We start from the raw sequence: 16171 nt of genomic DNA on the forward strand, positions 1-16171 counted from the left end.
TGCATCATTAAGCAGGTGGGAGAACATTGGCTTGCAGGAGGCAACAGACATCTGGGAGGGTGCAATACAACGGTCACCTCCCACTGTCAACACATTCGGTTGCCGCGCTTACGGTATGAACAGGAACCAGCAGAGAGCCAATAACTGCAGGCTAGCTGGTTGGATGGATGCCTCCATCACGACAATAATGTAACATAATTCTGATGAAAAACCCACCCCCCTTATCAATGCACGTGACTGCTGTGCTGATGGGGAGGTGGTGGTGCCAACACACGACACACCCTTGTGAATCTTTTGAGGAGACCACAAGTGACAAGATAAAAGGTTTATATATTATTTGGACAACAAGTGCTTAACATGTATATATTATATACAAATCAATTTATTTATTTTAAATATTTTAATCTCTGGAACACTATAATAAAATTGATTAAATGCCGTAAGGACAGCATGAAAGAAATGCATTTGTATCCCAAATGGAAGCTTTTTATAACTAGGCTATTATCTTCTCCAGATTCACCTCACTTCCTCAAACATTCATCAATGGAATTCATTTGCTAATTGCATTCCATAACAGATTAAATTTTAGCCCCATTAAAATACTAAATGATAATGTGGGTTTGCATAACATACAACACAGGGTTGAGTCTGAATTCTGAGGACCAGATGTGAGCAATCACAATCCACCGGTTTGGGTGTCAGCAGGTGTTCGGATGGAACAGAAATGTTCTGATTGATCTTTGAATATAACAAGCAAGTACAATTCAAAATAAGTAAAAAAAAAAAATAATACAAAAATAGAGAGGTACAGTATGCAATATAATATAAATGTAATATAATAATGTAATAACCAGCTTCAACATCCACTCAACCAGCGCACACAAATATCATTAAGATAATGAACACATGCCGCTGTAAAATCAGAGGATGTGGATAATTTTGTTCTTTCATTTGGAAGAATGTTGCAAATGCACTGAGAGGTAATTGTTAAATGGATTTGAGTGGCTGCACCCATGTGATTAATAAGCTGTCTGAGTGCATTCAGCGTGGAGGCACTGGAGAATGAAAATGAAAAAATAACCAAGTCAAATGCAAATGCAAAATATCATTACAAAAATATTAAATTCCTTTTTGTAATGGTTTATTATCGCTAACTCAGCTATTCAGGCTCAACAACATTATTTCTTGGTCCATATGTTAGCTTTTATTATACCAAGGAAGGACCAATTCAGTCTATCACCAGTGTACGAAGAGAGAGAGTTACAGCACAACAACGTATCAAAGAGACAAAAATAAAAAAACATATTCAAAAAAAAAAAAAAATTCAGACATGAGACATGAAAAAGGTGGGTTCAAGAGAAGAAAAGAACAAAAACTCAAACAAAAGTAAGCATAACAGCTCTAATTGTGCTGTCCAAGATTAAAATGCAACAGTTTCTCCATCTCTTTTTTCTTCCCTTTTTGTGTTTGACAAAACCTCGGCGCACGTCACACTTCACTCTCCTCCCATTCCACACTCACTCGCTCACTTCTCAAACTGTTCAGTTTCTACTCACCACAGCTGTCTCTTCGGAGGGATGCAGTCGTCTTTGTTGGAGGCTGTCACTCCCATGGCCATCTGCATCACTGTTATGTATTTCTGGTACTTCATATTGTCCACCACTACCACCACGAAACCAACATAGGTGAGCTTGTGCGCGTCTATTCCCTGGCATCCGACTGCGCCGGGTCCGCCTCGTTCACTTTCAGAGCGCCATTTCCAGTGCTGAGGGACTGACAAGGAAAACACTCCTCAAGAAGCGCGACAAAAGGTACCATGCCGCTAGGACCCATGTCTGTTGTGACTCTGTAATCTCATTAGTGCTCTGAATAGCCAGCTAATCCATTCAGTGTTGGTCAGGAGCGGCACATTGTTTCTGCGCGCTCCTCGGGAAGCACTTTCTGTTCTGAAAACAATCAGAGAGAAACTCTGACAGAAGCCAGCGGCAAGTGACAGCGTTGTGTGTGAGGTAGGAGAGAGGAAAAGTGTGCATGTATATACGCGGAAAAAAGAGAGAGACAAGGGAGAGGGAGGGAGAAAGAGAGAGGGAGAGACGTGCACATGCTCGGGAAGAGCAAAAGTGGGGGTGAGAAGCAAAGAGCGAGAGACACAGACAGCGAGAGAGCGTCTCTCAGATGGCACGGAAATAGATTTCAGAGTATCTAAACAATGTCAGATGATTTACAAAACAACTCGGTTCATCCAGCTCACAAAAACATCTCAATGCAAATCAGATCAAAATTGAGCATTCTGTGATTTGAGTTCTGTGACCGGTGTTTACTAATGGCAGAGGGGGATGGGAGACATGCAGGAATAGGAGCGAGGGAGACGTGAAGAAGCGGAGAGAAGGCACAATACATTTTTTAATCCCCAACACATGCACATAACCATCAGTAAATGAACTGGATACACAGATTAAGTTTTGCAACCAAACGCATAGGGATGCAACAGTGCTGTTTTAATCCATGTAAAGCATCATTCTGTCCCAAGCAACAAACCTAAACAAGAGCCATAACAATGGCTACCTGCTAACCTTCTTTCGGTCTCAATCTGCTTAAGTAACCCTCATCTGATACCGCAGAGGTCTAAAGGGCAGCCGTTGTTAGCCTGACCATTGGCTGCCTTAACCAAGTTAAAGCACTGGCTTAATTAGAAAGGGCACTTTGCCATTAGACAAAAGAACGTTATTAGTCATATGCTTTCAGGTAACCAGGACATACAATAGGATCAATAGTAAGTGCCTTTGATTTCCTAATTAAGCAATGTTTTTGCCATTCAACAGACACTTTTTTACTTGTACCTGCATTTGAGTGCTTTGTGTTGGATAGCAATTTCAGTAACCGTTATTTCTTCCTGGGTCCTGCCCACATGGGCCTGAAGGACGCCCAGATCCTTAACCTTTAGGCCTCTGAAGCACTAAATGAGATGGGGGATTGGGAGAGGGGGCTCTACACTTAAAAAGGCATGCGATTAAGAAATGGAATTGAGTGATTAGCGAGTCCATTGTAATTGTGTAGAGAGAGATTAATTGATTATTATAATGGACCTCTTGGGTGTGCGGAACAACTATTTGTTGTGCTGTCAAACAACAAAAGGAATTTTGTGACTCACAAAAAGTCAGTAATTGATCTTCTATGTGTTATAATATTGCAGGAAATACCTAACCACAAGCTATACGGAGTAAAATGAAATGCGACCAGGCAGTGGTTTGAGAGCGCACCAGCGCCTCGGTCCCACAGGAGAGCCCATTAACCTTTTTAGGTTAAGCATGACTAAGAGAGATGCACTTCAGTGAGGTCAAACACCAGGACACACACAGAAATATCACTGAGATTATGTGGAGCCTGAGAGTTTCGCTATTTGATGGGATTTTTTGCAGTACTTTTATATCAAAGAAAATAAGCGCACTAATAACTTTGTCTCAACTCTCAACACATTTATTTTCTAATAGAGCTGAAAGTAATAAGAGCACTTTTCCCCAGCAATTATGTGCATCTAAGCTATTGAACTGAGCCTCACTAATGAATCATATCAAGTCATACTAAATATAGCAACTACAATACTGTATGAGTCATACTGAAAGAGGTGTTAAGTACATCAGATACATATTTTAAAGGAAATAAGTTATTTATCAGGAATAATCTCTCTCTCTTTCTCTCCCTCTCTCTAACTTAAAGGGATAGCCTAGTAATTTAAAACGTAGTGAATTGATGCATTTTTGTAAGAAAAATATCCATATTTAAAACTTTATAAACCGTAATCTCTAACTTCTGCTAAATGTCATACGTGCATTCACAATAGAACGCCGTTCCAGGCGGATGACGTAGGACGTCGGCGTAGTGTAAGCACCGGTGAGAAGTGATGAATAAGGAAGCACAGAGGAGAGAGCAAAACAAAACATTGGTCACGTATTAGAAGTACAAAACAAGGATTTGTAAAGAACAATTTCGGAGGATTTCGATATAAGCCAAGAGGAGACTGGTTTTCCTTTCCTGTAAACAAAATTTCTCATGAGACTAGCATATTCTCACTGGAGATTACGCTACGTCCTACGCCATCCGCTGGAACGCCACTCTCTCGTGAACGTGCGTACGACAGTCAGTGGAAGCTAGAGATTACAGTTTATAAAGTTTTGGAAAAAATATGGATATTTTTCTTACAAAAATGCCTTGAATCGCTTCAGGAGGCCTTTATAAACTCCCGGGAGCCATGTGGAGCACTTTTTTATGATGGATGGACGCACTTTATTGGACTTCTTTTGGACTGCTGAATATAGACAGCCATTCTCTGCCACTATAAACCTTGAAAGAGCCAGGACATTATTTAATATACCTTCGATTGTATTTGTCTGAAAGAAGAAAGTCATATACACCTAGGATGGCTTGAGGATGAGTAAATCATGGGGTAATTTTCATTATTGGGTGAACTAGCCCTTTAAATTAAAATTAGAAATGTTGCCATGGCAAATTAAATAATTTACACAAAACAAAAATACTAAAACTAAAATAAAAATGAATTAAAGCTAAATAAAAGTATTTTAAAAATGAAATAAAAAAACGACAAGCTTGTCAAAGCTTGAAAAAATGACTAAAACTTAAAATTTTCAGTTAATTCAAAATATCATACATACTATTATAATAATAATAATAATAATATAGAGAGAGGTATATAATAATTTTATATTTTACAGTAAAAAAGGATATAAAAGGATAGTGGGAAGCAAGAGGATAACTGCACAGAATATAAATTTAAAGGGGTCATATGATGCGATTTCAATTTTTCCTTTCTCTTTGGAGTGTTACAAGCTCTTGGTGCATAAAGAAGATCTGTAAAGTTGCAAAGACTAAAGTCTCAAATCCAAAGAGATATTCTTTATAAAAGTTAAGAGTCAACCACGCCTACCTAAAACGGCTCGTTCTAACACACCCCCACATGTCTACATCACTATGTGGTATAAGCCAAGAGGAGACTGGTTTTCCTTTCCTGTAAACAAAATTTCTCATGAGACTAGCATATTCTCACTGGAGATTACGCTACGTCCTACGCCATCCGCTGGAACGCCACTCTCTCGTGAACGTGCGTACGACAGTCAGTGGAAGCTAGAGATTACAGTTTATAAAGTTTTGGAAAAAATATGGATATTTTTCTTACAAAAATGCCTTGAATCGCTTCAGGAGGCCTTTATAAACTCCCGGGAGCCATGTGGAGCACTTTTTTATGATGGATGGACGCACTTTATTGGACTTCTTTTGGACTGCTGAATATAGACAGCCATTCTCTGCCACTATAAACCTTGAAAGAGTCAGGACATTATTTAATATACCTTCGATTGTATTTGTCTGAAAGAAGAAAGTCATATACACCTAGGATGGCTTGAGGATGAGTAAATCATGGGGTAATTTTCATTATTGGGTGAACTAGCCCTTTAAATTAAAATTAGAAATGTTGCCATGGCAAATTAAATAATTTACACAAAACAAAAATACTAAAACTAAAATAAAAATGAATTAAAGCTAAATAAAAGTATTTTAAAAATGAAATAAAAAAACGACAAGCTTGTCAAAGCTTGAAAAAATGACTAAAACTTAAAATTTTCAGTTAATTCAAAATATCATACATACTATTATAATAATAATAATAATAATATAGAGAGAGGTATATAATAATTTTATATTTTACAGTAAAAAAGGATATAAAAGGATAGTGGGAAGCAAGAGGATAACTGCACAGAATATAAATTTAAAGGGGTCATATGATGCGATTTCAATTTTTCCTTTCTCTTTGGAGTGTTACAAGCTCTTGGTGCATAAAGAAGATCTGTAAAGTTGCAAAGACTAAAGTCTCAAATCCAAAGAGATATTCTTTATAAAAGTTAAGAGTCAACCACGCCTACCTAAAACGGCTCGTTCTAACACACCCCACATGTCTACGTCACGATGTGAGAAGATTTGCATAACGCCGCCCAAACAGTACATTGACTGAACTGCTAAAAGAGAACCGATGATGGGATGTGCACGAGCAGAGCAGCTGGACTGAGTCTTGTCCTGCTGGGAGACGGGATCACAGTATGGTAAGGGGCGTAACATTTCTGTCACACGCTTGATGAATTCGGCCAATCACAACGCACTGGATAGCTGGCCAATCAGAGCACACCTCGCTTTTTAGACCGATGAGCTTTGTAAAAATCGACGCGTTTCAGAAAGGCGGGGCATAGAGGAGAAACAATAATGTACAGTATGTGGAAAATAATGTGTTTTTTTAACCTTAAACCGCATAAACACATTTCATTACACCAAATACCCAAAATAATGTTCTTTTTAGCAGCATCATATGACCCCTTTAATGTCTTTGATGACATGTGACAGCAGAAACAAAACAAATACAAGTGCATTAAAGGCATGTAGGAATCACATGACCAAAAGGCAAGTTTCTCTTGTTAGAACGTCCATCCTGGTCAGAGAGCATGAAGGTCAGAAAGAAAGTGGCGTGTCAGCAACTTGCATGCCCTGAGGTCTCTAATAAAAGAAAGAAAATAGACTTTTCTGTCTCTTTTATTCCGTCAATACTCGTTTCCCGACAGGTCCTTGAGACACTTCAAATCAAGGCTTTAAAATGAAGACCTGGATAATAGCTGTCCTATTCTACTCATGAGCTATGCAGACAAGTAAAACAGTATGCATTTAAACAAACACTCTATTCATATTTGCACATCTAAAGACACACAGAACGCACACATCGTAGGACACGAAGTTCTGAAAATGCATGTTATGCTCATCATCATCAGTTCAGTCTGTCTAATCCGTTCTAATTACAATGATAAACACTGCATAATTCATGTTGCACTGGCCTTTTTGCAATACATAATTTATATGTTTAATAAATTCGAGCACAGAGCTGACACTTGTGTCCCAGCCAATTATCATCTTTGCTAAAATTGTGCAGAACTCTCTAAAGAACTACTTATACTTTATAATGTCATTTAAGAAAAGGTCAAACAATCTAAGTGACATCGTCTCATCCAGCATACCACATTTTTGGTGTTTCCTATCTCATTTACTCATCACATTAAAAGTGTTTTAATGTGTTTCAGGACGGTCTCTCACCAGCAAGCAGGAGTCTGGGCAGCAGAAGTAGCCCAAGGTCAGGAGAGGTGGTTGGTACACTCACACTTGCACAACAGCAGACAGCCACAGCAGGTTTTCCTATTAAAACCTCACACCTTTCAGTCACAGGTGACAGTGAGGTGCTTAACTGAGAAGACGGCGACTGGCATGCTGAGCAGAGGACACGCATTGATTAAAGCTGGCATTTAAAAACTACTTGTCGTAGTTTGTCCCTGCTTTGAGGAGCACCGGATGGTTTTAAGATGGAGATTTCCCCCGGGGACACGGCGCATTTGAACGTGTTGATTATCCTCGGCCATAAGTTACACCCTCAACTGGCCCGCGGACACAATTAATCACATGACCCACCGTGCCGAGATTAATTCTGAAGCCTTGGACTACAGCCCCTTCCATTCAATCACGGATGGAAATCTAACAGAGACAGCCAATAATATGAGCGCACACAGAGACTAATGAGAAGATGAATGCTGCTACATAGGGAGAGAAAATCAAACAAATAAACAAACAGATGCCCTTATTAAGCAGATTCGGGTGAAGTCAGGCAACAGAGACAGACTGTGCCGTCCACCAGCTGCTAGTCGTAAAGGACCACTGTAACTCAACCCTCACATAGCAACCCCCTCATAATCGGCATGACAAAATGACGCCCAGTCAACACCATCACCCGCTCCCTTGTGGCATGAAAACTGTGGACTGGGACATTTAATACTAACATGCATGAACATAATATATGCATACACAGAAAAAAATCTATACTTAAGCATGGGAATCCTTCCACAAAGACTTTAGCTTTACTACATGCCAGAAAATGAGCACGCCATTTTGACAGCTGGCACACTTGTAATATGAAATATGCACAAAGTAATCTAAAATGCATGTAAACGAGCTTCCATTGGAATACACCACTTCCTATTCTTCTTCCTCCTTTCGCCTCGGTTAATCTCTGACGCTACAGTTTCCCACACGAGCCAATACCTCCAGAGGCATCAGGAAGTGTTCGGATTACGGAGAGGTTAGATGAGGTCGAGACCCTCTAGTTCCTGTCATAGCCCTTCTAGTCGACTCTAAAAGCAGGTTGAGGGGGTCAACGGATCACTGCTGGTCACTGCTGTTAGAGCAGGAAGTGGACACACACTGAGACTGATTACTGCAAAGAAATATTAGAAAACGTTAACTACAATTGAAATTGATATTTGCAGTGCTGTCTGCTCATATACATCACATCACATACTGAGGGTGTGGTTTGGCACAAGGGAAAACAAATCCCTGTTCTCATTGTTACCAATTCATTTCAGAGGGGAAAATAATAATAAAAAAAACATACAGATTTGGATATTTTTAGAAACAAACAAAAGAACCAGGAAACAATTATGCAGAAAAGTTGTTTTTTTTCCCCCAACTTCAAATAAATAAGAACAAACACATCCAGCATTTTTCTCTTGTCAAACATTTGTATGTTTACAACAGATTTTCATGTTCTTATGAAGTCTGTTATGTTCACCAAGGCTTCATTTATTTGTTTAAAAATACAGTATAAACTGTACTATTGTGAAAAGTTATTAAAATTTAAATTGTTTTCTGTTTTAATATATCTCATTCAAGATGGAATTTATTCCTTTGTCAAAGCTGAATTTTTCAACAGCCATCTTCAGTGTCACATGATCCTTCCAAAATAATTCTAATTTGTTGATTTGTTCCTTAAGAAACATTTCATCAATGGTTTAAAAACATTCAATCATTAATGCTTTTAACATCAATGTTAAAAAATAGTTGTGCTGCTTATTATTTTTTGTAAAAGCCATGATACATTTATTTTTCAGGAACTGTGGTAAAGAGAAGTTCAAAAGAATTCAATAATTACCTTGTCAATTTTGATCAATTTAATGCATCCTTACTAAATTAAAGTATTAATTTCTTTAAAAAATCATACTGATTGGTAGTGTGTGTGCATTATATATATATACAGGTGCATCTCAAAAAAATTTGAATATCGTGAAAAAGATTTCAAAAAAAATTTTGGGGGGTAAGTGAAACTTTCATATATTCTATATTCATTACATGTAAAAGAAAAAATTTAAAAAGTTTTTTTTTTTTTTAAGTTTGATGATTAGAGCTCACAGCTCATTAAAGTCAAAAATCCAGTATCTCAAAATATTAGAATATTTACATTTGAGTTTCATTAAATCATCCCTACAGTATAAATTCCTGGTATCTCTTGTTCTTTGAAACCACAATAATGGGAAAGACTGCTGACTTGGCAATGGTCCAGAAGACAATCATTGACACCCACCACAAAGAGGGTAAGTCACAGAAGGTCATTACTGAAAGGGGTGGCTGTTCACAGAGTGCTGTATCAAAGCATATTTCTAATTTATATATATATATAATGCATGTATGTATGCATGTAAAGTTGAAATGTGATAACTGCCAAAATTCAAAGAATATAATAACTTTAACAGCAGTTGACTACAGTAGAACGTGAAGATCAGATTCTAAACATCACTTGAAATATAATTTGTTTTTACTTGCAATATTGACGTTCCAGTCCTGTTTTTCAGAATTCCAGGAAATGCTTTCTAAGACCTATTTCTTCCTGGGCCTCTCTGAACACTTTGGTATAATTCAAACACTGACCTCATGTATGCAGGAGGGACTCGCTGTCACCCAGGGCTAAAAGAAGTAAACAGGGGTCGAGGTCTTGGGCTAAGAGCTCAGTACAAGTCGAGCCATGAGGCAGGACTGGAGAAGTGATTTATGACAGTTGTCCAGAGGGCAGGGAAAAAGGCAGAGGACAGCCGAAGCAGGTGAGGGGGAAGTGCCAGACAGGAAGGGCAGAGTGCTGTGGCATTTCATAGCGGGCAGAGACAGAAGGGCAGTGAGGCATGAGGCCGCAACAGTCCCACTCTGCCTCTGTCACCTGCCTCCTACATCTCTCATTCACTCGCTCTTTCATCATCTCTCCTGTCACCTCTTCTCTTTAGTCATTAGTTCCCCACACTGAGAAAAGTGCTGACGGCTCCTGGAGTCGTACAGGTCTGGAAGAAACTCAAACATATGAGCAACTGAACTTTCTGCACCCACACCCTAAAACGCTAAATGAAACAGCCACTAGTAACTGGACAGATGGATAGACACAGGGAAGGTGAACAATAAAAATCAGTAATTGTTCTTAAAATAAAAAAAACACATTTTATGATTAAACTATTATACAAAATCATATATTTTATATAAATTGTTTTTATTTTATAATATTTAAGTTTTTTTAAAATAATCAATCAGTGTGACTTTTCTGAGAATAAAGTCATAAAATGAAGTTGTTAAGATATTACAGTACATGTATAAACAAAAGAAAGTGGTGTGCACTAACACATTCTTCAGCGTATACAGGCTGGAATAGCGAGTTCTCCTTAACAAGGGGGTCCTCAGAATCTGACAGTAAATAAAAAAAACACATTTTATGATTAAACTATTATACAAAATCATATCTTTTATATAAATTGTTTTTATTTTATAATATTTAAGTTTTTTTTTAAATAATCAATCAGTGTGACTTTTCTGAGAATAAAGTCATAAAATGAAGTTGTTAAGATATTACAGTACATGTATAAACAAAAGAAAGTGGTGTGCACTAACACATTCTTCAGCGTATACAGGCTGGAATAGCGACTTCTCCTTAACAAGGGGGTCCTCAGAATCTGACAGTGTTTCCATGGTGATGAGGTGAATGGATTTTCAACTCGTCCAGTAGAAATTCTCTCTGGAAAGCTCATTTTCCTTATTCAAAATTAGTAGATTGGATACAGAAATCTACATAAATATAGGACAATGCACTGTGATTACGTAAGTTGCAAATGTCTACTGTGTGTGTGGTGTGTACGTGCTTAGATGTGAGTCCATTAGAATTCAAGCATGTGCACACTTCGTCAATGTCAATCATTGGATAAATGATGGTCTGAAAACTAAATGGAGAGATGGTTCTACTAATGTGCTATTGAAAAAAGACTCTTGGGTGCAGTTTTAAGGGTCCCATTGTTGCCATGGCATCAGGACACTGTAGCTGAAGGCAAAAAAATAAAAATAAAATAAAGTATATAAATAATACAAAATCTCAACAGTTTGACATGAGAGAATAAACATCATATAAGTATCTCCTACACATTTTTTTGCCAATTTTTACTTAAAGGGATAGTTCACCCAAAAATGTATGACTTTCATTTTGAGGCAAGTAATCTTGAGGCAAAAAATTTCACACATAATTTCATTTGTAAGCATGATAAATGACAGAACTGGGATCAGAGGCGTCATGCCCATTCAAAGTGAGGGGGCACGTGCCCCCTCAGATTTCTGAGCCAAGTGGATTTTAAATGCAACTTCCAAAAGACAAAAAATAGCCGAATAATATTTTTTATATTTGGTACAATCACACCGGTGTGATGAGACCGTTCAGTGCGGCACAGCATCAGCTGCTAAATTCAAATCTGCGTTCGTGCTTTGGCTGGCGCTGAGCCAGACAGACGTGTTTGTATAGCGCTGCATTATAACCAATCTCACACACACGATTCTGTTGAGCTTATGAATGCAATGGCCAATCAGAGACGTTCAGATGAGTCATCGCTGAAACGCGGTGTTTTGTTCACTTGCTCGCTGACTGTAAACAACAAAGTGCAGATGTGCGTTAATGTAAGTAAGATATTCATTTCACAGTGTAAACAGCTTCAGTGATTTAAATGGGAGTTTTTGAGAGTGCCTGAACTCTTTCTAGTCTGAAATGAAAATGTTCTTTAATGATGTAAATGTTCTTTGCTCTCTGTAAAATGAAAATGTTAGTAACTTAATTTTGTTATTAAATTCACATTAAATACAAAGTCAGTCGTATTAAAAATATTTTATAGCATGTCACCCATATCTGGTACTTAGGCCTAAGTAAAACGTTGGGTCTTTATGTGTAGTTAATAGATTACACTATTACTCTACTTTGCCCATCACCCATTAGCTATAGATCAAATAACAATCTGGTGCAAAACGCATTTGTTTGAGAATCGAGATATTTTCTGATATAGCCTAGTTAACACGTTTGGAAATATTTCCAATAAAAAGGAAAAAATAAAATTAAACATAAGCCTATATCAGTTATACAGCGTTTATATGGCTGCTGTGTCACATGACAAGCATGACGAGCCCCAACCCCTCCCCCCCCCTCGTGCCCCCTCAAAAATCATGAGTGCATGACGCCCCTGACTGGGATCATCAACAGATTCTCACACAAGCTATTCATTTCAAGTAAATTGAATTATTACAATAAATTAATGCACAAAATTGAAAACCTTTTAAAAATAAATAAATAAACTTGTAAGTTTTAAAAACAGCACACTTTGTACTTGATATTATTTGAAACAGCTGAAGGATAAGAGACAGGTTTCTAAATTATATTAATATGTAGCAGATTGTTACGGAGAGACAGAGAAGTGAAGCTGCGCTCCCCTCCACGAGACGGAACGCGACGCTGTGATCATCGGACGAACAGGGCAGGCAGAGAACAGGCTAAACTAGAGAACAGGCTATAGTCCAAACACGGGAAAACAGGCAAGGCAAGATTATTTTAGACGATTTTATAGTGTGTGTAATTGGCTGCAGGTGAAAATGTAATCAGTAAAATGGAACATGGGAAATGTAGTCCGGAGTGACATGTGACAGTCTTTGTAATGTGAGAGTCAATATAATGGGAGGGCGACCTCTGGTGGCAAGCGGACAGAAGGTCACGGACAGGATTTATGACACAGATATATGAGAACATTACGTCTAAAGTTAGATATGATGTCAAAAAATAAAAAAATTTATTTAGACTTATTGGTTAGAGTTGTGCCAATACTGTCTGGGACAACTTTATAAACGTTAAAGAGGGAGATAGAGAGATAGATAGAGACAGAGAGAGAAGTAGGAGCACAGGTACAGTTTTCCACTCTTAAATTTTGGCAAACACGTTTGTTTAAAATCTAGTCCACTTTTCAGACACATCAGACAGCTTCCTTTTTCCATTATGCAAGGCCAAGCTATTTAAATTTATGTAATTAAATTTACGTTCTTCAGGAGCTTCCTTTGTTTGAAACATGACGCTGAGCAATGCCTCTTGTGTGTGCGCGTTTCACTGTGATTAATTTAGCATCCTCTCTTTGTTTATTTTAGCTGTTTACAGCATCAGGCCTGGTTCTGAATGAATGCCAATGCCAGGAGCGGGAAGGAGGGGGTATATTTCTGCTGCACCAGCCACTTCTGCATTGGCTCATCAAGGTCAGCCAATAAGCCGAGAGCCAGAGCCTGTGGAGGAAGAAACCTGAACCAGCACAGCATCGCAGCACGGCCCACACAAATCATGGCAAGCCGGCTTGGTCCATAACTACAGGAGACAGGAGACAGTGTCCTGTTTCAAAACTAAATTCCCAACTTTTTGACTCATTTTGAAGGAGGGTCTTTCTGACTGATGTTTAACTTCTTTACAGCATTGTTTTAAATAGACTACTTTTGAAATGTCATCTCCATATTAAGCTAAACTTAAAGGATAAGTCCACTTCCAGAATAAAGATTTCCTGATAATTTACTCACCCCCATGTCATCCAAGATGTTCATGTCTTTCTCTCTTCAGTCTCAAAAAAATTAAGTTTTTTGAGGAAAACATTCCAGGATTTTTCTCAATATAGTGGACTTCAATGGTGGCCAACGATTTGAAGGTCCAAAATGCAGTTTCAATGCAGCTTCAAAGGGCTCTACACGATCCCAGCCGAGGAATAAGGGCCTTATCTAGTGAAACGATCTGTCATTTTCTGAAAAATAATATTTATACAATTTTTAAACACAAATGCTGGTCTTGCACTAACTCTGTGATGTGCATCCGTGTCGTCACACATTATGTAATCATGTTGGATACACAGATATATGAGAACATTACGTCTAAGTTAGATATGATGTCAAAAAATAAAAAAATTAATTTAGACTTATTGGTTAGAGTTGTGCCAATACTGTCTGGGACAACTTTATAAACGTTAAAGAGGGAGATAGAGAGATAGATAGAGACAGAGAGAGAAGTAGGAGCACAGGTACAGTTTTCCACTCTTAAATTTTGGCAAACACGTTTGTTTAAAATCTAGTCCACTTTTCAGACACATCAGACAGCTTCCTTTTTCCATTATGCAAGGCCAAGCTATTTAAATTTATGTAATTAAATTTAAGTTCTTCAGGAGCTTCCTTTGTCTGAAACCAAATGCTGAGCAATGCCTCTTGTGTGTGCGTGTTGCACTGTGATTAATTTAGCATCCTCCCTTTGTTAATTTTAGCTGTTTACAGCATCAGGCCTGGTTCTGAATGAATGCCAATGCCAGGAGCGGGAAGGAGGGGGTATATTTCTGCTGCACCAGCCACTTCTGCATTGGCTCATCAAGGTCAGCCAATAAGCCGAGAGCCAGAGCCTGTGGAGGAAGAAACCTGAACCAGCACAGCATCGCAGCACGGCCCACACAAATCATGGCAAGCCGGCTTGGTCCATAACTACAGGAGACAGGAGACAGTCTCCTGACTCATTTTGACTCATTTTGAAGGAGGGTCTTTCTGACTGATGTTTAACTTCTTTACAGCATTGTTTTAAATAGACTACTTTTGAAATGTCATCTCCATATTAAGCTAAACTTAAAGGATAAGTCCACTTCCAGAATAAAGATTTCCTGATAATTTACTCACCCCCATGTCATCCAAGATGTTCATGTCTTTCTCTCTTCAGTCTCAAAAAAATTAAGTTTTTTGAGGAAAACATTCCAGGATTTTTCTCAATATAGTGGACTTCAATGGTGGCCAACGATTTGAAGGTCCAAAATGCAGTTTCAATGCAGCTTCAAAGGGCTCTACACGATCCCAGCCGAGGAATAAGGGCCTTATCTAGTGAAACGATCTGTCATTTTCTTAAAAAAAAAAAATAATAATAATAATAATATTTATATATATATATATATACGTAGGTGGAAGTACCGACCCAGTTTTTACAAAGCGAACACGCAAGAAAAGTCAAATGCCCTTTACAAAAAAGGTAAAACAACGATGCCGGATGATTTTAAAGTTGGAGGAGAAAATGAGATCAAGTTCAAAGACTAAAGAAATAACTACGCGTGACCTTTCCAACAGGATTACGTAATCTGTGAAGAGCTAGAGCAAGCCGAGCATTTGTGGTTAAAATGTGTATAAATAATAACTTTTTTCCAGAAAATGACCGATCTTTTCGCTAGATAAGGCCCTTATTCCTCGGCTGGGATCGTGTAGAGGAGAGCTCAGAAAGCGCCGCAAAAATGGCTGATTACAAAGCAAGTCCTCCAGTGGTTCCACTGATTTGATTTTTTATTTTATTATATAAATTTAGATTTTTTTTTAGAAAATGACCGATTGTTTTGTTATGTAAGACCCTTATTCCTCGGCTGGGATAGAGCCCTTTGAAGCTGCATTGAAACTACAATTTGGAACTTCAACCCACTGGCCGCCATTGAAGTCCACTATATGGAGAAAAATCCTGAAATGTTTTCCTCAAAAAACTTAATTTCTTTGCGACTGAAGAAAGAAAGACATGAACATCTTGGATGACATGGGGGTGAGTAAATTATCAGGAAATTTTTATTCTGGAAGTGGACTTATCCTTTAAAGTCATGATAAAAAGGAAGTAGCTACAGACCTTTTCTTTAGCGTTGTCACGTACATCCAAGTGTAACAGATTATCGAAAAATAAATGAAGGTCGGGGACTTGGTTCTATGCAGAGGTTGTTGATTGGATTTTGAGATGTGGCGTGGCACTCAAACATCAGGGCCTGCAGCGGTAAGGCTTAAAGGGATAGTTCACCCAAAAATGAAAATCCTGTCATTAATTACTCACCCTCATGTCGTTCCAAACCCGTAAGACCTTCGTTCATCTTCCGAAAACAAATTAAGATATTTTTGATGCATTCTGAGAGCTCTCTGACCCTCCCATAGACAGCAA

At 38.2% G+C, this 16171-nt stretch overlaps 1 protein-coding gene and 1 long non-coding RNA gene across 10 annotated transcripts in view; one reads left to right on the plus strand and one right to left on the minus strand.

Moving 5' to 3' along the window:
* LOC107750483 (tight junction protein ZO-1-like) overlaps positions 1-16171 on the minus strand; it is a 145667-nt gene that overhangs the window by 123165 nt on the left and 6331 nt on the right. For 6 of the 8 annotated variants that reach the window (XM_016565859.1, XM_016565856.1, XM_016565855.1 and 3 more), the window contains exon 1: positions 1557-2002. In XM_016565859.1, the coding sequence (XP_016421345.1) occupies positions 1557-1651 (95 nt within the window). In that variant the 5' untranslated portion in view covers positions 1652-2002. Of the gene's footprint in view, positions 1-1556; positions 2003-16171 lie in introns of those variants that run through there. The other 2 variants (XM_016565854.1, XM_016565862.1) reach the window with 2 other exon arrangements.
* Positions 1739-7876, plus strand: LOC107750485 (uncharacterized). 2 transcript variants are annotated; one of them, XR_001641149.1, is made up of 3 exons: positions 1739-1811; positions 7131-7180; positions 7267-7876. It is a non-coding gene; the product is annotated as an uncharacterized LOC107750485 (long non-coding RNA). The 2 variants fall into 2 exon arrangements; XR_001641148.1 differs by lacking the exon at positions 1739-1811 and having other exon boundaries at positions 6927-7180.

This window comes from Sinocyclocheilus rhinocerous, unplaced genomic scaffold (assembly GCF_001515625.1).
Source record: "Sinocyclocheilus rhinocerous isolate Xijiao unplaced genomic scaffold, SAMN03320098_v1.1 scaffold19, whole genome shotgun sequence".
Taxonomy (NCBI): Eukaryota; Metazoa; Chordata; class Actinopteri; order Cypriniformes; family Cyprinidae; genus Sinocyclocheilus; species Sinocyclocheilus rhinocerous.